This window comes from Cebidichthys violaceus, unplaced genomic scaffold (assembly GCF_023349555.1).
Source record: "Cebidichthys violaceus isolate CVI_PGR_0920_01 unplaced genomic scaffold, fCebVio1.0.p SCAF_42, whole genome shotgun sequence".
Lineage (NCBI taxonomy): Eukaryota > Metazoa > Chordata > Actinopteri > Perciformes > Stichaeidae > Cebidichthys > Cebidichthys violaceus.
The window spans coordinates 1682635-1705938 of NW_027176617.1; the positions used below are offsets into that span (position 1 = coordinate 1682635).

Below are 23304 nucleotides of genomic sequence, written 5' to 3' on the forward strand. Positions count from 1 at the left end.
ATATGGTATTTCTGGAACAAGGCGGGTTGTATTCTACAATTCAACAATGTGTTAATCCATCTCTCCTTACTTCAAATTGTCCTGGCTTGTGGCTCTCAGCCCTAAGGATTGGTTGCTACTGAAAACATCATCTAAGCACAAGACATAACCTAATATTAATTATTGTTTAAAGCATACATCATTTATGAATGGACATCCACATATGTTGTCCCCTTTGATCACGTTGTCGTAAGTGTTCCGCTGAAGCTCCTCATACCGAATGCAGTTCAGTGACCTGGGAACATCTGCCAAGATGTACAAATAAAAAACATTAATAAATAAATAGATAAATAAATTAAACGGATGAGGAGACATTTAGGCCAATGCATCCGAAGAGGGAGTCACATTTCTGCTGAGGGCACACTTTCACCCCAGCACCCCCATCTGCCATCCCTCCCTCCTTTCAGGGAAATGTCAATTAAAAGCAAAGCATCAGTCGAAATCCACCAAATCAGCAAGGTTGGTCTCATAGGTACATCGGAAAAAAATCTGCTCAGCCCTGAGTGCTTTACTGACGGGCCTCAACAAAATATATTCATATTGAAATATCTCAATAAAGACATCTGGAAAGGATTCCCAATTCAGGATTTAGAGATGAGAGAACTTAAATATCAGCATAAATATTGCTCTCATGGCCAAGACAATAAAATAAATCATTGAATATCTATTTAGAGATAAATATCACGATGCCTTGGCTCTGCCTATTCAACACAAGATACAGGGTCTCATCCGTTACAACTGGCCTGACCATGTGATCCAACCTGGAGTAAAGGGAGGGTAAAGTGAAGTAAAAGCCTGTGTCTTTATACACATTTTAAATGGACATGTTGATGTGAGGATGCACCACTGGTCATGTAGCGAATCAAAAAAGGCTGTCATGATACAATGAATAAAATAACCAAGCCGCTCAAGAGGTTTACTGTAAGGCTGTCGGCATTAGTAATTGCTCCAGAACTTTTAGAAAGAATAATGCATGCTCTGCTATATACACAGAATATCTGACTTTTCTCCAAAAAGCCGGCCGAGTGTAATTTGTCTCATGGATACTGTGGAGAATCAGGAAAAGTGCAAGCACAGTGAGACAGAAAGAAAGAAACAGAACACATAAGTCTTCATCTGTACTGTACAATTGTTACTCATTCACATTCCAGATACAGTATCTACTCTAACCGATCACTGTTACACACCACAAGACTCTGTATGTATAAAGTGCATAGAACTTGGCTCACGGCCTGTGAAGCTCCAGAGGGCGGCTGGTGGGGCAGACAACAAATAAATGTACAGCAGCCTAACAGGGCAGCCAGATTGCTTTTAATGGAAGCGAGGCTGGGTGCTTTTACTGCTGTTTTCCTGTCAGCATACATAAGTGAGACGGCAGATCTCACATTACTTAGACTGGACTGTGAAAATATTTTAGTGAGATAAATAGGCATAACCAGTGCTAATAAACATATATGACATTGTGTATTGCTGCATCACACAGTGTGTGTTCCTGTATGTGTTTCCATGCCGGTGAAGCGGAGCTGGGCTGTGGGAGAGTGCACCTTTGATTCAATCACCACTGGATGATAAAGCAGCTATCAGTTACACACAACAGAGGAGGCAGAGGGAGAGGAAAGGGTGACGAAGAAGACTGAGAGGGGAGACGCAGAGAAACAGAGGAAACTGAAGGAGAAAGATGTGACGACAGATGGTTGACGATTCAAAGAGAAAGAAAGAATGATGCCATGAAAAGAGTAAAAAAAGAACATCAGAGAAAAGAAAGAGCAGGTGAGGGATGAAGTTCCACATGAAGTGAAAGAGCCCTGCATGGGGTCATGTCTGCTTTACCTGTACCTTTACATGTACGTGAAAGTGCATGTGTACGTGTATGTGCGGCGCCAGCCCTGATCAATGAGGCTCTCACGACCGCTTTCAGGGAATTCAGGAATTGATCCCCCATCTGAGCACACACTGCAGTTGCACAAACACGCAAACAAAAAGAAAACACGCACGCAGTCCAGTTATTGAACTCACACTTGCAGTGACACCTTCCACAAGGACACACACAGGAAAACAAACATAGCAAAAAAGCTCAATTAGAACATGAGCTTTATTTATACCAGAGGCTGAAAGACATATGTATACAAACCTATGTCAAATGTCACCTTGGAGATGCCGAACTTCACACCCTGACTGTGTTTACAAAAGTGCAACACACACACACATACACACACACACACACACACACACACACACACACACACACACACACACACACACACACACACACACACACACACACACACACACACACACACACACTTCCTTTCACAATGCTAACAGCGGCTAAGCGCTAACAAACAAGCCATAAAGAGAGGAACTATTGAGCTCTGTCCGGAGAGGGAGGAAAGGGAGGAAAGAGGTGAGTAAGCGGAGAGTGAGGACGACGAGTGAGTATGTCGTGAGCAGAGAGAGGGGAGGGAGGGAGAGGAGAAAGAGAGGAGAAAGGTGGAAACAGTATAAAGGTATTAATAGCGTTTCTCTCTCTTTAAATAGCGACTGCAGGCAAAATGTGCGCAGGTAGCTGCAGAGCACATCGCAGCACAGCTCAGAACAGGCCAGTCTCCCGGCCCGTTAGTCCCCCCCCCTCCTCATTCTTCTTCTGGGACAGCAAACTTTTCACGGCAGGAACAAAAACCCAACACACAAACAAATACGACACGAAAAGTGCTTTTTCACAAGGAAAGAAGCTGAGTGAGCGATTCAGGGGCTCTAGTACTGGCGCATTCCCCGGGAAGAGAAAGAGGAGGGGGGGGAGAACCTGACATGAGAATGTTGTGTAAAAATGAGAGGAATGAGTGTGTTTTCCTCTGAATGCCACAACTTCAGGAATATTACGTGAATAGATCAATTATTTACATAACTGAGAGAAACAGCGTAGTGTCACAAAGGTGCAGCATTGGCAGTTTGCATCACAAACGCTAAGCACGCCACACACTTTCACACAAATAATTTGCTTTATTACATAAACAGGCTCTTCACACGCCACAAAAGTTCCACATGCTCTCCATCGCAGGCACACTACTACTGTTCAGCCAGACAATCTCTCACACACACACACACACACACACATATTCACACACTCACCAAAGAGCCACAGACTGCCACGCTGTTCCATCGTCTGTCTGCAGATGATGCATTTCAAACAGAGTGCCAATCTACACACACACACACACACACACACACACACAGTCCCTGCAAACAGTCAGCCAATGTTACATCACATCATAATTGAGTCCTTTGTTCCCTGCTTTTGATTCTTGAAACTAATCCTTTAGTTGCATAAAACACCAGGTAAACAGAAGGCTTCTTTGGCTCGTTGAGTATTGGTTCCTGACCCTCGCACACTGTGATATTGAAGAATCACACACAATGGATTAAGACTGCAGTGCTGCAAAACGAAGTTCCTGGAGTCTTTTAAGCAGCTGTGAGGATTTCAGTGATTTATCGGTGCCTTCAACCAGTACAAAGAAACATTTCAGCGACTCTTTTCCAGAGAATGAGGCTTAATTACGCTAAACAATCTATGAATTCCAAGTGTTCCAATTTCCAATAACACTATTTTAATGGTCTCTTTTGGATCTGGCTGTTTACAAGGCATTATTCCAAATGCAATCATTTTGGAATAATTAGACCACAAGCAGGACAGAAAACACTATTTTCTTAAATTTTCTTAAAAATAGAGTCTTTAAAATATGTTAATCAAGAAACCAGTGAAAATTATTTCACTTTTTTCCACTGCAGTCAGTGCCTTAGCCAGGCGTTTAGAAACCCCAACCCATTAACGCCACACCACCCATCCACCTCCAGCTGAATATTTGTAAACAACAGTATAAAATATACATTTCAATGTTGAGAACAAACATAATCACGTGGGACACCTTGACAAAAATATCTCCATCAGAAACTTCATCCATTACGATCATGGGGGGCCAGGTGAGTGGAGACGTGAAAATAAGGCAAGGGTTTGAATTTTTCTCTCAGGAATTTTTTTCATCCACACAATTACTTTTTGTAAAACCATGAAAGACAGTCTGCATCCATATCTCATTGCTATTTATTGCGTTGAGGCTACAAAGAACAACACCGTGGCGACACTTTCTAACGCACAGTCGCAGTAAGCTCTGATTAACGTGGATTTGAACAAAAAACAGTTACAGTTAAAACATAAACTAAGTAAACACCGGTCTCTAACACCGGTCTCCTGGTTGATAGGCTTGTGTTTGTTTGACCGTCACGGTGTAGATTTTTTTCAGTTTTTATACTCCGTCATCACACTTCCGGAACATTTTCTCTGAGCATCTAATAATGACGCGGATGGGTTTACATTGTAGTTACTTGAAAGCCTCTCATGCAGACACTAAAGGATACCTTGTGCGTTGGTATCACATGCGGAGGGTGTGACAAAGCGTCGGTATTTGACGGCCTGGGACTGAGAACAGGAACGGAAACAAGTAACAACTACCTTGGAATGTAGAACGTCAGTCCACAAGTATTAAGAACATCTTGTAAGAAAAACAGATGTGCAAACTGGAGACATTATCTTTCATTGGAAAAAAGGAATATAGAGACTCAGCTCAACATGACAGGAGTTGTAAATAAGTAAAATGTGTATTCAGGAACATGATTTGTGATTCTGTGCACACTTATATACTGTAATGTCATTTAGTAAAAAAGTACTACACCACAAACTACAGCCTCAAAAATGACAAGGAGTTATTGTATCTCTTATATCTGCATCATGAATATCATAAAGCCCTCCTCTCATCATCAGCTGGATTTATGCATCATAATCAAGCAGCATTTCATAGCTTCTACATGTACACTCCAAGTTTGTATCTGTGCAGAAGCTGCTTACACACACAAATAAATGTATAATATAGATTCACGGAGCACACTCATTGTAAGAAGGAGTGTTCTTGTCACTGGTGGTTTCCCGTGCCTCAGTGACATGACTCAAATATGTGGTACAGATGGTTAGAGGCTGAGGAAATCTTATATCTAACCAGTAAATGGGGCGAAATTAAAGTGTAACCACAGAGGAAGGATAAATCCATAATGTGGGGAAGGTTTCATGGGTGTGTGTGTGTGTGTGTCTAACGGGAACTGGATTAATAATAATTACACACAATTTCTTGCTGATTGGTGCTGCTGTGACCTGGTGGGAGTATCAGATGGGGACAGTTTATGACATCAGGACAATTCAGTGTGAAATTGTCCACATAAATTATAGAAAATGTGTGTGATTACGGAAAGAGAGGCTGGGAAAATGACACCCTTTGATTTATTTGCCCTATATTGACATCAGTTGTCCACTAAGCTGGAAGAAATGGTGTCCATCGTAAAGACCTTATAATCAGGCATAAGCAACGACCCACGCACACACACACATCCTCCCACTACAGCCCAACACAAATCAAACAGATGCACTCCATTGTTTCTGATGCTTTTTTTTTAAACTTCTGCTCTTTGCTACTTATGGACTTGTCTTCAGTGAATTGTACTGTACAGAGCTGCCTCAGAGATGCGACCAGGGTGGAGGAGAAGTGCTGAGAGAGCTCTGACATTTAGCTGCGGTATTGTTAGCCCCAGCTAGCCAATTAGCACAGAGTCTTCAGACCTTTTAGTAGGTGTATGGGCCCACACTTTACACACCAGTGTGCTTGTACAGCGCTGACATTTCCCCATTGAACCAGTGAGTGAGCTCAACCTTCACACAGCTTGGATCAGCAGGGCTGGAGGTTGGGGACGGGTCTTTGTTGAGACCAAATAGGAAGCAGACAGAATTCTTGGCCCCTCTGACTATAATGGTGTATCTCTATCAAAGTATTTTGCACTAATTGAAAAACTTCTACTTGAAGACATACCAGCAGACCCACCATGTGACTTGCCAAAGGTTTATTGGAAGTGGAACCCACCCCAATCCAAAACTCTGTTACCCCCCCCCCCCCCCCCCCCCCAGGCCAATCATCATTACTCTGCAGTTCTAATCTTGTTACCATAGCAGCGTGGATCTCCAGTGATGGATTGCAGAGGGTCAGGGGCGTCTCTCGAGGATTGAGAAACAACAAAAGGAAAGCGGTGACTCTAACATTTCAACTCTGGGTTAATGGGATTGGGATCACCAGTTTGAGGCAAGGGGTGTGAGAAAGTGAGCCGGGGTCACACACAAACCTGGTGGTCAGCAGATCTGATTTACAGAGGAAACAATGGTTGTGGTAATGCTAAGGCCACTGTTACTAATACCGAGGTTTGAGGGCATTTAATAAACCATGCCAAAACAATCTCTGGCCAACACATGCAGTTAAAATGCCACATATTTTAAGGTCATTCTATAGAGACAGTTTTGTTTGAGACAGTGGACAATAAAGACAGACCGATAATGGATATCAATATTAGAATTTGAAAGTTAAAAAATATTTATCTCTGACAATGTTTCAAAATCACTGTAGTGCAACGCTTTTTTAAACATTTTTTTTTGCATTTGATAGAGAACAGGTCCCGTAACATCATGGACGTTGCGTCGAAATGGCACACGTCCCAGACCACAAGGACAGTGAATATCTACTGATATATTGGCCAGGCAGTTTAACAGTCAGTCAAAAGATCCTCAGTGGTCTGTGCCTTTATCTAACTGCTACACAAACATTAACTATTAATACCTAAACAGTCTGACTCTTCCCATTGTGTTCACTGGAAAAATACTTAATCTTAATGGCTTGTGAGGACCAACAGTTAGTAAACAAGGCTACATGCGCAGCAAAAGTCTTAATTTGTTCCCGAGGACAGCGAACATTGTACTCTTTTTTTTTTGTTTTCTCTTTATTCAACAGTAAATAGAGTGAACAAGGTTAGTATATAATGGATCAAATAAATTAAAATGAACTGGTGGAGGGTAGATAAAATGCACTATATAGGGATTTTGTAATCTCTTAAAAAAAAGAAAAGCATCTCTGCAGTACTATGACTCTGTTGTTGGTAACCATTGCAACGACCCCATGACCCTAAAGCTGGAGCTCCTTCTTTGATGGTGAACCGTCAGTTGGTATGGGACAGATATGCAGTAGCTATAGGGGTGGTGTCTTCTGTGCCTCGTTATCTGTCCGTTGACGTTATCTCTGCTGTGATTACAGTCAAACACTGGTACCCAGGTCACGTCACATGGAGGGGCTGCACTGTGTTACTCCTCGGTCCGGTGTCTATGCTGCATGCTATCCCTCCCTGTCAGACCAACTGTTTGAGTGTCTGTCCCTGCGTGTCTTTGTGGAACTGTCAGTGTCTTTATGTTATGTGTATTTATAAGACAGAGTCCAGAGCCACGTGAGAAAGGCTTACATCACCCAGAGAACCCCTGCAAACACCACCACCTACAGCACGACCAGTTGTTTTCTAAAAAAAATATATTTTGCCATCTATGTCTGCCTTAACATTGTCATGAGGGTTGTTCTATACTACTAATACTAATACTACACTTTTCTCTATAGAAGTAAATGTTCTTCTAATATTTAATTCAGTGTATTGAAGACCACATTAACTTGGAATTGGTGCGGATCCTTGATTTGCATTAGATTTGATTCAAACGAAGCACAATTGTCAGACAAACATTCATTCTGTGAACTCTAACACAGTATAAAATAAGTTTCAACATTAGTAATTCTGTGTACGCCAAATACCTACCCTACCTATGTATGTTATGTAACTTAAAGATAGTAACATCAGACCATTTTTGCACACATTTGTTGTCTTATGGTTTCAGAATGATGAAGACAGTTGAAGAACTATTAGACACAAAATAGGATGTTTTAGGCATACAATTATCAAATGGCTTGAAATTGCATATAGTTGTTGTATATGGGAAAATATCTGCCCCCGGACCACTATAGGTCTGGGCTGAGCCCTGACTACTTACAACCTGTAGGCCAATACTGAGGATTTAAGGTTGGGGAGCTGGTTTTTGCTTTTATTCCTTGAACATTGCACAACATCTAAAACAGTGTGCAAAAGAGCACAGATAACACGTAGCAATTTTTTTTATCAAACTGCACCAACTATATCACTCTGTTGACCCTTGTTCACTGACTGAATATAGGCACAGGAAGTACGTTTTTGAAGCTTGGACATGGCCTTCTGTTTGCCTACATTTTGGGTCATAAATATCTCATCTATGAGCAGTGTCGTGTTATTTTATTCCCCTCTGACACACATCCCCTTGTGGGAAAACCAAAGCATGAAGCAAGCATCGTTAAGTTTACACTTTCTCTCCTCATACCAAGTCCTTACTTTGTGTTACTGGATTGGATACTCAAACATAACTCAGTGCCTACCACACAAGACTGCAGACGTCAACATGTGCTTTCAAGATACTAGTATCACAACAACTGATTATGTGGAGATTATGACTAAATTACATAGAGATAATGTACCTTTGACCCATTTACTCCACTCAAATCACTGTTGTTAAATTGTTTCCTGTCTTACACTTACTGTCCTATTTTCACCCTAACTTCTCTCCTTTCTTCTCCCATTGTGTCCTCTCCTCCTCCTCCTTTCTTTAAGGAGAGCCAGGATCAGAATGGCGCTCTCCCCTCTTTAACTCATTATAGCCAATTAGTTGACAGGCCAGGGAGAGGAAGGAGAGATAACACTCTGCTGAATTATTCATCCCTCTCGTCGTACTTCCTGATCTCTCTCTCTCTCTCTCTCTGCCCAGACGTCTTAGATCTTCTTCTTGCTATTCTCTCTACTGTCCATCCAGTCTCTTACTTGACTCTTTATTATAGACTACTTCCACACTAAAGGCCAGAGTATGCTTTAAAAAGAACTAGTTTGTACAAAGTGTTCAACCACCTTTAAGAGCAAAAGTGTTTTCTGAATGGTCACATTCCAGGGTGGGCCGAGTTTGTCCTATGCAGCCCCCAATTCCAGCATCTGTAATGGGGTTTTAGACACTGTGCAAACATCGTCAAGCAAGGCTGATTCCATTTTTAAAATCATTTATCTCTTTGTTTGCCTCCTATCAACACTAAACTGATATTTCTCGCAACTGATAAAAGCTTTCTAAAAACTCTCCTGAGCACTGAAAACGGCAGCTATGTGTTGTAGTGTGGACGAGGAAAAGGCCTGTTCAGACACAGTTGGCAACTGTAAGTCAGAAAAGTAAGGAGGCCAACTTGCTGTCACCAACTCTGTGATCAGTCATTTAAGTGTCATTGAGATGTATTTATGGTATTTGTTAAATGACTTGCCAATTGTAAAAAAAAAATTATTTGATCAAATTTCAGTGTGGACAAAGATCTTTACTAACAAACCCGCAGGTGTAAACGCACATTATTTTCACTCGTAAGCAACATTACTGGACTTGGATATGGCAAGCTTTTATCTGGCAGTACGCTTGGGACAGCGTTATATGCTGCGGTGATTTGCTAGCCAGTGGGACACACACACAGCTTCCATTCACATGATAGGTATCATGAAGTACTCTGTATCACTTTAAAGGTACTGGTATTGGCAATGGCATCATCATTTTTGAAACGATACTTAGCCCTAATCATTACATTCTGTTACTGTACTACTTGATTGTAACAGAACAGAATGTCTTCCTTACTGCTAATTTCAGTTGCATTGGCCTTGTCTAAGGTGCATTCTGGGACACAAGACGTTGTTTAGACATCACAGGACACCACAAGGTCTGGCAGCCGGGGGCTAGAATGATGGATTGAGTGGTGATATTTAGCAAATAGAGAAAGAGAGAGAAAGAAAGAAAGACAGAGAGCGTTTAGAAGAGACAGAGGAAGAGAGAGGGGGAATAGATATACAGTATTACGGTAGATGTATAGGTAGAAAAGACAAAAGTAGCAATGAGCACAAGGAGTGAGTATCAGTCAGACACAGATAGATAATGAAAATGGTGGACAAGCGACAGAAAGAAGTGGTTGAATAATGTATTGGACAGACGAGGGGTACAGTGAGACGAGGAGAGCCAGAATGGAAAAGAGCAAGAGATGAGGTATCGTCTGTGAGGTCTCATCACACACTTGCTGACAATGCTTTAATCTCGGGGCCAAGAGAAGACTAGAAGGCCCACCGACACACACACATACACACACACACACACACACACACACACACACACACACACACACACACACACACACACACACACACACACACACACACACACATACACACATACTGTTGCAGAGTGAACATGGTTGCCAGCATGTGGGAACAGATTTACTGTGTGTATGGAGCAGCGTTAGCAGCTGGGTTTCTTGCGAAGGGAATAAAAATGAAACAATCTAAAAGTCAGGCAGAACTCCTGCATGACATCATAACATACAAAAATGAGGACAGTTTGATGTGGCAGGTTTATGTTTATGTTTGTATTTCATACTTGGCTGAAATAAATTTAGTGTTTTTAACAAAAGAATCAAAAAACACAGGACATGAGTTTTGACACGATGTTTTGACATCGACTGAAACCTTTTCATTCCCAATGACCGTTTCTTACATTCAACATCTGTTGTAAAAAGGAGTGAATTAGTGAGATGTGAGGCCAGAGCTGCAACAGAAGCAGCAGCAGATGTAGGGGACATGAGGGACAGGGGCAGGATGACTTTTGGACAAAGTTTCTCTCCCTCCTCCTCTCGTTATAGTAAAGCCTGTTGACTTCATGTAGTGAGCAACCAGGATAAAGATGAAGAGAACGAATAAAGGTATGAAGAGGAATACAAGGAGAAAGAAAAACCAGAAGGAAACAGAACAACATGTAGAAAACAGAGAAACAGATGAAACTAAGAGACGTTTTGATGTAAATAGACGGAGGAAACAGAGCAGAGAAGCAGATTACAGCAAAAGGAACTGAAAAGTAACCGTCACACAGGAATAGAGGAAATGACACCGGCTCAAGAGAAGCAATCGTGAGCATAAGGCCTTCACAGGAGGAGGAGGGGACGGAGTGCAGACAAAAACAATCTTAAAGCGAGAGTAATTATGGCTCCGTCGTTAACATTTGATTATTGTTTATGCTCTGCCCACGATGCAACTGGCCAGGCATTTACACACACACATAATCTCCATAAACCTACACATGCATGAATGCACACACATTTTGCAAATGTGCGCACGCCAATCAAGACCTTACCTGACAGCATGCACACTCAGCCACATGAGCAATGACATACATACACACACACACACACACACACACACACACACACGTATATTCACACACATTGCAAAGCGCTTTCTGCAGTCGAGGCAGACCTTATTAATACAATCCCACATTGTGATTTTGTTTGAGCTCTGTCTCCATGGTGCTGCTTCCTCACATGTTTATAGTGACTGCCGTTATAAATTAAAATGATCTTAACAACACTTAAGATGGGCCTTGCATGCTGGTGCAGCCAGGCAGGGACAACAGGAGAAAGACACAGAGACCGAGGCTATCCCAGGATCTAGAGAGACAAGAGACAGAGACAGACAACAAGCAGAAAGAGCAGGAAGACAACTGGGAGAGAGAAAGAAAGAACAAGGTTTGCTCCAAACTGCAAGTAAGATGTAAAGCAGCTCTTGACAAAGGTATATTGAAAAACCTGAGGATGCCTCTTTCAATCAGGCAATACAAATCAGCTCTGCCTGCACAGTCATGCAGCCTCCTCATCCTGAAAACTATATGCAGAGCCCTCACGTGCCGGATGGGGTAAAGTTACAAACACTTGGACAGAGAATAAAATCCAAAACCAGAAAAAACCAAAGAGACACATTGTGATGTACAGAAGTTGGCCACGTCAGAGAGACTGGCCAGCCTCTGCAGAGATATGCACTTTTATATAGCTTTCAAGCTTATATCGTAAAATTTTACAACAGCTTAAATATACATGTCTATTTGTTTTCACAAGCCCAAAATAATTGGTGCTGAGCGATGTAACCATATACAGTACATACACCAGGGGGACCATATTAATGTGTCAAACACCTCGGCTGCCTCCTCCCCTCCCCCCTGTGTCCCCCCTGGTGAGCGGCACGGACAATGAGCCCTCTACTTCAAAGGGCTCTTCCACCACCGACACCATGACCACCCTCCCCCCCCTCTCTGTGACGACTGGCCAGGTTAGAAGACAGCTGGAGAGACTCCACCAAGGAAAGGCTGAGGAACCTGATGGCATCAGCCCCAGGGTCCTGAAGACCTGCGCCATCCAGCTGTCTGATGTCCTACAACACCTCTACAACCTGAGCCTGAAGCAGGAGGAAGTCCCGGTGCTGTGGAAGACATCGTGCCTGGTTCCTGTTCCAAAGAAGACGACACCATCTGGCCTCAATGACTACCGACCAGTTGCCCTCACATCCCATGTGATGAAGGTGCTGGAGAGGCTGGTCTTGGCCCACCTCCGACCGCAGGTGAAATCATCACTGGACCCTCTGCAATTTGCATACCAGCCTCATGTGGGAGTGGACGACGCCATCATCTACCTGCTGCAACGAGCTCAGTCGCACCTGGATGGAACCGGTGGCTCTGTGAGAATCACTTTCTTTGACTTCTCCAGTGCATTTAACACCATCCAAACAGTGCTACTGAGTGAGAAGCTGCGGGAGGTGGGGGTTAACGCGTCCACTGTCTCCTGGATCACTGACTACCTCACAGGCAGACCACAGTTTGTCCGACTGGGCCGTGTGCTGTCTGATACGGTGGTCAGTGATACTGGAGCCCCACAGGGAACTGTTCTGTCTCCCTTCCTGTTCACCCTGTACACCACTGACTTCCAGTACAACTCAGGGTCATGCCATCTGCAGAAGTTCTCTGATGACTCTGCAGTGGTCGGGTGTATAAGGGACGGACGGGAGGAGGAGTACATGGCAGTAGTGGATGACTTTGTGGAGTGGGCCGGTAGAAATCACCTGCTTCTGAACGTGGCCAAGACCAGAGAGATGGTGGTCGACTTCAGGAGGAGGACGACGGCTCCACAGCCACTGAGAGTTCTGGGAGAGGAGGTGGACATGGTGATGGAGTACAAGTACCTGGGTGTCTCCATCGACAGCAGACTGAGCTGGAAGGCCAACATCAACGCTGTGTACAAGAAGGGGATGAGTCGACTCTTTTTCTTGAGGAAACTTCGATCCTTCAACGTGTGCAGCAAGATGTTGGAGATGTTCTACCAGTCTGTTGTGGCCAGTGCACTGTACTTCGCCGTAGTCTGCTGGGGGAGCAGCATTGGAGCCGGAGACACCAACAGACTTAACAAACTGGTTAAGAAGGCCGGCTCCATCATCGGCTGTAAACTGGACAGTCTGGAACAGGTGGTGGAGAGGAGGACACTGAAGAAACTATCATCCATATTGGATAACCAGGACCACCCTCTCCACCACCTACTGCAGGGACAGCGGAGCACTTTCTCCAACAGACTGATCCAGCTCCACTGTCATAAGGACAGGTACAGGAGAACATTCCTGCCTACTGCTATAAGACTGTACAATAAATCACCTCGGGCCAAATCAAATCGTTAAACCTCTGCACTACTGTTTATTTAGTTGATTTAATATTATTCTGTTCTATTCACTGTGTATATAGTGTGCATTTTTTATATAACATCTTTACTATATTATAACTGTATATATTGTGACATGTGTATCTTTCTTGTATTTTTCTTTTTATATAATATTAAGATTTTTTTACCTGTGACCTATTGCTGCTCTGTAACCTATTGCTGCTTGTAACAAAATAATTTCCCCTCGCGCGATCAATAAAGTTAGTATCTATCTATCTATCTATCTATCTACTGTTAGAAATTTTGCCATAACACTAATCCCAAAGCTCTCCATTTAGCACGTCTTGGTATATTAGACCATTGTGAGGAGATCAATGAGCAGGACTAATTTATGACATTGTAGGATTTTTAAGATTTTTGCATCAATGTAATAAAGTACATTTTATTTGTCAGGTACTTTATTTGCTGGTCTGGCTAAAAGCAGACGGACAATTTCTCAATTGATTTTCCATAAAGTTAACAATACCACAATATATACATATATATATATATATATATCATGTAGAAGGTATGAAATAACATACATCCTGGTAGAGGATTTTATCCATATTGCTTATCTCCCTCCTACTGACAAAAAAATGGTTGCATTACAACTTACTTAAACTCTTATATTGTCTCTGGAGACTTCTTTAATAACAACATTTTCTGTGGCTTTTGATCATATTTAGATTTCTATCTGCGTCCTGCATCAGTAGCTCGACTCGTTTCCTTTTGATTCATCATCACGTTAATGCCTCAGAGTCATTGTCGAGTAGACCGGTGAATGAGACAAGAAGAAGCGGGCTTTCCCACATATGTATAAACTAACGTGGTAATTCCTTATCAGCGCCTATACAGTTAGTTTCCACATTATTCAGCATCTGCTTATAATCGGCGGTATGCAGGTGCAGACGCCCATTAGGGTCAGGTCTTAAGTGTGCTGCTGAAAGATAATGGCAAGGCTAGAGTTATTGATTTATTTCTGCATGTCCCTTTTGGTTTTCGCAGCTGCTGGCGACACACAGACCCTGCTTCCCAAGTCCTCTTACTCACTAATGATCATCTTGATGAACACATACATCCTGCTTACCCTATTCATTCAAGCCCTGATACTTCTTATCACTGAAAATAAAAGCAAACGATGGACGTGGATCATCTCAACTGATTGTGGACGCTGGAGAAAATCATCCTAATGTTGCGTGGATACTGTCGGGGATGTTTACTGTGCAGATGGTGACAGTGTGCTCTTTACAGTTCTCTGGAATTGTAAGATTAAATAGAGAAGCATTTACAGAGGGTGATGTTAAATAGCAGCCTTCCCATGGCTTGTGACACAATACATTTCCAGTCACAAGATAGTCAGACTTTACTGGCAGGGCCGTCTGTCGTCGCCCAAGTCCTAATTGTCTTGTTTTACCTAACAGCTGGGCTGCAGGGTTTCGACAGTCCACTGTAACATTGATTTAAAGCAGGGCAGTGTGAGAACCAAATCGGTGGCAGCGCAGTAAAGTGTTTCAAGAGAAAGCTCACAGATCAGCCGGACAGAGAGGTGTCTGATGAAATTTTGCAGTTAAAAAATAAAGGGAAGGTAATGTTGATCAATCAAAACAAATCAAGATTGAACGTGCTCAGTGAAATCTTGTCTGACGATGTCTCGCTTTTTTTGCACTTTCAGCCTTGATGTTGCGAACGCACAGATTTTTTCCAATTGAGAGGTGTCTAAAGAGAAAGTGTAATGCAAGGAAGCAACTAAATTTGGTTTGTTTTGGACAGAAAGTGAAGAAAAACTCTCACTAAATTAGCAGAGCAGTGAGGATACTGACATACAGGGGTTTTTTATCTGCCATTTTTACAACTTTTGAGTGAAAAAATGAAGCCTGTTGTTTAGTTTAGTCTCTCTTTTGTGTTTTAACATTAATGATATAAAAATATTTTTTTGCATGTGTAATTGTGTTTCATTCATCTTGATTGTCAAAGAACACTTCTATTAAAGAATTTATGAATTAGAACCAAAATTTCTGAAAACAGGTTCTGACATTTTGGTGTTTTAGCATTTAACTTTTAGCATTTCTGTCATAGAAACAAATCATTCCCACCACATGCAACGTATGGCAGCACAAATGTTTGCAGTAGTTGTTTATTTGTATCCTAAAACTGAAGTTATCCCACCTCCTCAGCATCACTGTATACAAGGAAATGTGGCAGCAGCTAAGAGGAACGTGTAGTTTGAACAATATTGTCTCCTGAGAACACGCTGGCAAAATTCCCCAAAAATTTACTAAAATCCCCCACCAACGGTATTTTGTTTAAATGAATGACTGCTACAAGGAAATGACACAACAATTTGTCAGTATTTGCAGCTCCTGTTGTGCATCTACTTGAGCAGAATCGCCACCTCTGCATAAATCGCAGATGCTATATATTGCAGAGAGACAGAGAGATGTAATAATAAGATATACAGTGCAAGGGAGCTGGGACACTGCTTCTGGATTTTTCTGGCAGTGAAAGTAGACCTGATGTTTAGAGGGTCTTGCCTAGTCAAAATAAACTCTTGGCATTTCCTTTGGACCCTCCCGAGCACATGCCACAGTATTCCTGGCCCGCCTCAGTGACAATAACATTACATAAACACAGATTACTGCAGATTAGATGGTGTCAACACCGCCACTGATCACCCATCAGCAGGAGAATGAAACAAGACCATTGTCTGTGGCTCAGGGTCTCTGCTGAATGTGTGTGTGTTTTTACATGTTTCACCTTCAGTCTTTTATATTTGTTCTGCACTGTCAAGTAAATAAACAACATCATGATAATGGTGTGCGTTTGTGTGTGTGGATATACGTGTGTGTGCATGTCCGTTTCCTGTATGAACGTGAGCAGAGAGAGCAGGACTGGATATTGGGGGAAACCTGATGCCTGATCAGCCATCCCAGGACAGACAGTCTCCTCTCCAGGGAGACATATTTTGCCCCGAAAGGAGAAATTAATACACCAACTAACCTCGACTCTCCCCTCTCTCCATCTTACTCCTATTCCCCTCTCCTAACCTTCTCCCACATGCACACACAATTCACTTGCCCTGTTATAAGCCCTTCCCTCCTTTGCGGGACAACGGGGCCGTCAACACCTCCAAAACGGATGTTTTCTTTACCGTTTCTGGACATACCGTATGCTCCTGACATTTCCTCCCACCTTTTTCTCTCCCTGTTGACTTTCAAGAGACTACCTTTCAATCCCCATTAGCAAACATCTGCCCTACTGCAATGCCCTTGAGCAAGACACTGGATCCCTTCCAGCTTCGGGGCTGCTGTTGCGGTAGGGGACAAACGGAAAGAGAATTTTCCGACAGGGATCGATAGAGTATCACATTATCATGTTTATCATTCATCCTTAGCAAATTCAAGCTCCCTCCTACTCCTTCCTCCTTCTTCTGTTTGTCCTCTGTGTCACACTTTGGTGTTGGCAGGAAGCAAGCCACTCTATGGAAAAATAAAGCCACAGCAGGGCAGGCAAGGAGGTTAAAGCAGACGTGACATGACATGAGACATTCAGCTGGACTGTGACAATCACACAGGCCAGGTGTAAAAGAGCGGGAAAGACCCTAAAACATATACAAGACATACACCTTATAAACAACTTTTATATATTTTATTATGTCTCTGATGAACTGTTGTCCTCACAGGAAGCAGCAGCACCAAGACATCAACACATCTTGACTCAAAAATGACCTTGTGTCTGTATCCAAAATGATGTCTTTAAAATCTCAAGAGCATAGACAAAATCATCTTCTCTTGAGTTCCTGCTCAATCCAGTCACTCTGGAATAAATCTCTTTATCAGCTCAACTGGACGTTGGTTCCTCCTTCAGTCAAATCAAAGGAAAGGCCAAAAATGCTCTATTGACGAAGAATTAGCAGGGCACTACTGGAGAGTCCCTAAGACTCTAAATACTTACCTATTTATCTATTTTTAGTTTCAATCCTCCACATTTTAAAGGCATAGCTGATCTTACCTCTCTCACACACACACACACAAAACCCTTTTAAGAAAAGACATGACCAGCCAATCAGGACTGAGAGGAAGAGAGGGAAAGAGATAGAGTGGCAGTGAGGGAGGGGAAGTCAATTAAACAAATGAGAGATTATATTCCCACTCAGGAGGAAAGTGATGGAGGGAACGATGGAGGAGCCAAAGGCATTTGGGCCATAAAGGATTCTTAATGGAGCAGAATTTACACAACCTGCTGAGGTGAACAGATAAAAAAAACAGCCGCGGTAATTGAACAACAAGCATCTAATCTGCAGTCCTGAGCAGGTTAAAAACCCGCACAATGTGCCGAGTGGCTTTCACCCTTCATCGTTTTATGATGCCACCTCCCGCTCCACTCCACCCTTCTTTCTTAGTCATCAATGAAAACACATTTATGCGCTGACTGAATAAGCAAACAAACAACAAAACAAAAAGCTATTTTTGGACGCTACTTAGACCATCAATAATTAAAAAACTTCAACACCAAATGCGTCAGTGGTTTTCGGAGGATGCCAAAGCGAGGGATTTTAGTGGGTTTTGTGTCGCGTGGTTGAAATCCAGGAAAAGCAGACCAGACTGTTTGCATGACCGAGGTGAGAAAGCAGATTAGCTGACTTAGACCGGGTTCAGAGGGAAGGAAAACTGCAAGGATAGAGGGAACACATTCAATAAACAAGCTGCCTGGGCCAAATGAGTTTCATAATGTCAAAAAGGCAATTCACCTTTTATGTAAAGCTTGCAAGCTGCATTCTGTGTGCAGCAACAAAGGATGTGTGAAGAATGAACCATGGCCATATACAGTAGATATTTCAAACAGTATTTTCAGGAGATCGCTCAAACCATCAGTAGAAAGGTTATGGGGAGCATTAGGCTGTGAGTCCTGTTGTGGGTATCTCCCTCCACATCTATAAATAATGTGGCTTTAGGCTCAAGCTTTCATAAACAGAAACCATCACTGGTGCTTGTGCCCTACAAGGTTAAAGTGAAGGGATTCCCACACGTCATGGAGACAGAAGGCTTCATCTGGCAAAGAGTCACGAGAAGTTTACTTTGTGAAGCTACTGTTCAGATCAAAGGGAGGGAGAAAAATAGAAGTCGGTTTCCGCTTCCCTGTCAGATTAATGATAATTTCTTTATAGGCATAAACAACGCATTAGTAAAAGCTGCAACAGATTAAAGTGTTCTGTCATTCATTCAATTACTGCAGAGTGATGTGTGTTTGTTTAAGTTTACAACCAAATGTGCAGCTTGCAAGAAAGACACCTTAAAGTGGTTTAGTATTGAAGTTGCAAGAGAGAAATTTAAAAGAGAAAGACCAAAACCGAAGCAGTGGAGGCTGAAGATATCCTCACTTCTTGTCCCTGGTTTGGGTAAAGCTCCATGAACACTTGATGCTACGCTTTCTAGAATGCAGGTTTTCTGGAGACTGTTATCCTTGGAAAAACATCAAAATTAACCATTTTAGCACGTCATCAAAATGACATGTGTTTACTTCCAAGCGACAAAGCCCTCAAAAACGTCTCAATTAGCCTGGCAGGAGGGTCAGCACAGAGCTCCTTATAAAACAACGACTTGTAAAGACATTTCTCTCCACCTCACTAATACTGATGCTCGAGGTCAAGTCTAAAAACGCTAAATAATACATGACCGGTATATTTTCACCCTCCTTAGAACCATCAATCACTCTGGCTGATCAGTGCTCGGTCTTCATTTTCCTGTCCGTCCACATGCACTATTACTGACTATTTCAGGCTGGGGGTACTAAGATGGAGTGTGACAGCAAAGATCAAGACATGACATGGCTTGTTGGAGTTTCCACAGTACTAGCATTAGTTGGCACAATGCAGTGGGACCTGATTGGGGACTGGTAGTCTGGTGGACTGGAGTTCCACGGCCCCAAAGGACCTGCTGCTGGGATGAATTATTACGGGCAAAAACAGGGGGCCTCATGTGATGGTCTATATGTGGCACTGCCAATGGTGGAAATGGGTTAGAGGTGAAAGGTGAGGGGAAACACTGAAACCGATCCCTCTGAATGTAGTCGCTCATCTGCCAAGCTCATCTGTAGGTTTACCCACAGCTCCTCCGAAATCCACACAGATAGTGTTGACAAATCAAAAACAATACCATGAGGTATGTGTCCTAACTTTAGAGATCCAAACTTTCTTTCTGGGCCGCTGTTGGCTGAACCAGCTCACACAAACAGACCAACCCTCCTGCTGATGTTGTAGTTTTACAGGAGGTGTAACAAAAAGAAGTGATTCAAAGGTGACAAAGAGTTATTTTACTGTGAGTGAGCGAAGGGACCATAACAAGACAAGCGGCACTTAACATTTAACACACCATTTGAACCAGAGCCACGGCAAACGCAAGAACCTGCACTGTCGTCTAGCAACGGATCGGGTTGGTGAAAAGAGGAATTCTTATTCACAGAGATTTCCAGGAACACTACTGTCTCTTTTAACAAGTTACTGCAACCTTAGAATTCCTCCATTCCTTTCTTTCTTAGTTTTTTACATGAGTCTGTTCATCTAACTAATACCAAGTTTCCAGGAAAGGAGGGGAGAGGAGAGGAAATGAGAGGAGCAGAGAAACTGAATTAGCATACAGTTGTTACATTTGCAGGAGCAAGTGTTTGAAGAAGTGTCTCTTCCACAGCAGCCAGTTGAAATACAGATGTAAAACAGTTTACAATAATGCAACCTGAGCCGTTTAGAGAGCAGGATGTGAAAGTTACCCAAGATCTTTACCTAGAGGGGAAATCTGTCTCTATGAGGATGCATCTTGTGTGCAGCTGTGACAGCAACATGGAGGGGTGAGGAGTGTGGTGGGACCTGAGTGGGTGCCCGTGGAGAGACATTACAGTGGAGAGCTACTTCACCCCTTTCCCCATACACGCTCCAACACACACCTGTGACGAGAGCTTTTCTGGAGGCAACGCATCTGTTTCAGCGTCCCCCATTACACTGCAGGACTAATTAAAGGTTCAGTGGAAGTTAGCAAAGCGCCCTACACACAGCAGTGTACGGCTTAATTTAATTACAATAGATCAACGCCGCCTTAATTGAGCTTCATCGTACAATTAATTTTCCCCACACATGGTACAGCTCTCAGCACAGCGAGCGCCTCACATGTAATTAATCAAAACAAGTGCACAGCTCAGGATGATACTGTATCATGGGAATGATGCACTCTGTTAGACATATGTGCACTCAACACACATCATGTCAAAGTGGAAGGATTTTTGAAATACAGGGTAAGATTTTAGTCGAAGGTACATTTTGCAATCTGTTAAGACGGCAACATAAAACAGGACATCACAGAGGCGGCTCACTTCCAAAGTCAGTCCAGCTCCATCTTTGAGGCCGTGGCATCTGAAACATGATCTGGGCACCTCAGAAGGGCCTGCCCTGCCTCTCTGACAGAGAAATACTGTAACAATAATGGCATGGCTGCCATCCACTTTGACACCCAGTAACATCAGTGAGAATGTCACCCGCAACTACCCTGCAAAGGCCACGGCTCTTAATGAGAAACACACAGACTTGGTACTTCTGTTGTGTGTGCAGACATGTTTGCAGTCCCACAGGAATGGAAAAGGCAGAAACAAATAGAGAGAAGTGAAAGAGCTGAAGGGCAGCGCAAGGCTAGCCTTTGCTGATCTACACTCACTAATGCAGCAACGTTGTATGACGAGAACACGTATGAGATGTTCTGCAGTGGGATTTCCCTGTTGTAAACACATGCTGGCATTGGCAGGGAGACTGCTGCTCTTTTCTAAACAATGACGGTGAAAGCACGGCCCGGTCCAAGGAGCTCCCACACATAATGCTCTGTCCACTATATGTGCCAGATGCAACTGGAGGACAGCTGCTGGGGCACAACTGTCCTGGGCTTCACTTGAAAAGACAGCGGCATACACTGACACTCTAAGAAAACTGTAAATAATCACGGACTGAACTATAAATTTGTCAACACTACCAGATTTTTCGATTAAGTTATTAAAGAGGTTACATTTAAATCTGACACGGGTGAACATTCAACCCAATGACAATTCAGTACAGTTTGGTTTGGACAAATACGTGTTTCACATATTAGTCCTGGGCTGTTGGGAACAGCCATCGCTGCCAGTGAGCTCATACTTTTCCAGTGTTTACATGTTGTATACATTATGGAGCATATGGCACACGGGTACTTTAAATGGTAAATGGACTGTACTTGTTTTGCGGTTTTCTAGTCTTCCGACCACTCAAAGCGCTTCAACACTACATGTCTTTCACACCTATTCATGCACTGATGGCAGGGGCTACCATGCAAGGTGCCACCTGCCCATCAGGACTAACTAACATTCATACCCATTCATACACAGCTACGGGAGCAACTTGGGTTAAGTGTCAGTGACAGAATACTTTCTACAGTGGAGGAGTTGCTTCAGTTTGAGCTCTGTTTAGAGCAAGATTATTCTTCATATAGTTAAAAAGCTGTCATGTAATAATTCATTCAGAATGAATTCAAGTATTTTTTTTGTCCTAATGCATTATTTACTTCACCTGTTCATAAAAATGCTGCAAGAAACAAGTTCAGTCTAAATAAAGTTTTTAACCACACTTACAATGAGAACACTGTTAGTTTTCACTTTCAAATTCAGTTTATCCATTGTCTTCCTGATGATTTAATCAGACACAGAAGAGGGGAAATTAAACAGGAGACCCCGTGTTGTGATGATGAATGACATGTAACTGTGCTAACTGCCGCATAAGCAACTCTGCCTGGTTAATTGGTAAATACATCAAATGACTGCTGGCGCATACTGATCAAAACACATGATTGGAAACTAGTGTAATGTCGCCTAACTTGCAGCACGTGGCTTCGATCACTGACTTTAACAATCTTTATAAAGTTTTTAGCCGATAAAAAGCCAAATATTGAGTTTGACATGCGCTTCATTTGGTCACTCACCAATAACAACAAACGATGACGATGATGGCACACTTACATGAACGCATGGTAGATGAAAGCCCATCCTCTCGGTCTTTCCAGCACGTTGTACAGGCAGTTTTGCAACTTTCTGAAGCGTTTGTTTGAAGCGTGGGTGTTGGCCCGGGGTCCGGGCGGCCCGGGCAATGGGGTGCCCAGCAGACCCGTGCGGTGAGACGCGTGTCCGCGCTCCGGGCTGGACGGTTCGCTTCTCTCCGTGTGGACGGCGGCGAGAGCCACAAACTCTACCCGCCTGTCGTCGTTCGAAGCCGGGGGCACCAGCATTCTGATGCCGCCGTTGTTTGACGGACTTCCTAACATCCTCAGCCTGGCACGATTAAACTATCCAGTAGGATTTGACACTTTTCACTGGATTATCTGCAGGAGCGCAGAGCAAAGTTTTGACCAAGTCATAGTCCGGTTTGCCTTGCCTATAAAGTGGACTAAAACTACTCTGCTGGTCAAAACACATGAGTGAATACCATCCCCTGCTGTCTTGGTTTAATTACTTCAGATGTAAAAGTTATCTGTAAATCAAGTCACGGTTGCAAAAGAACAGATGCATATTACTTAAATAAGTGCGTCGCACTAAAACGTGACCTTCAGCGACCATTGTAGAGTCAAATGTGAGCGGTAATCAGCGGTGTGCAGACGAGTATTTACGCATGCACTAACTCCGAGAACAGAGTGAAAGA

General features: G+C 42.9%; 1 protein-coding gene across 1 annotated transcript in view; it reads right to left on the minus strand.

Moving 5' to 3' along the window:
• The window catches only part of LOC137886187 (potassium voltage-gated channel subfamily KQT member 4), a 44144-nt gene extending 21214 nt beyond the window's left edge, over window positions 1–22930 (minus strand). The window contains exon 1 of the mRNA XM_068728512.1: window positions 22629–22930. Within this exon, the coding sequence (XP_068584613.1) occupies window positions 22629–22930 (302 nt within the window). The remainder of the gene's footprint in view (window positions 1–22628) is intronic.
• Window positions 22931–23304: the final 374 nt, after the last annotated feature.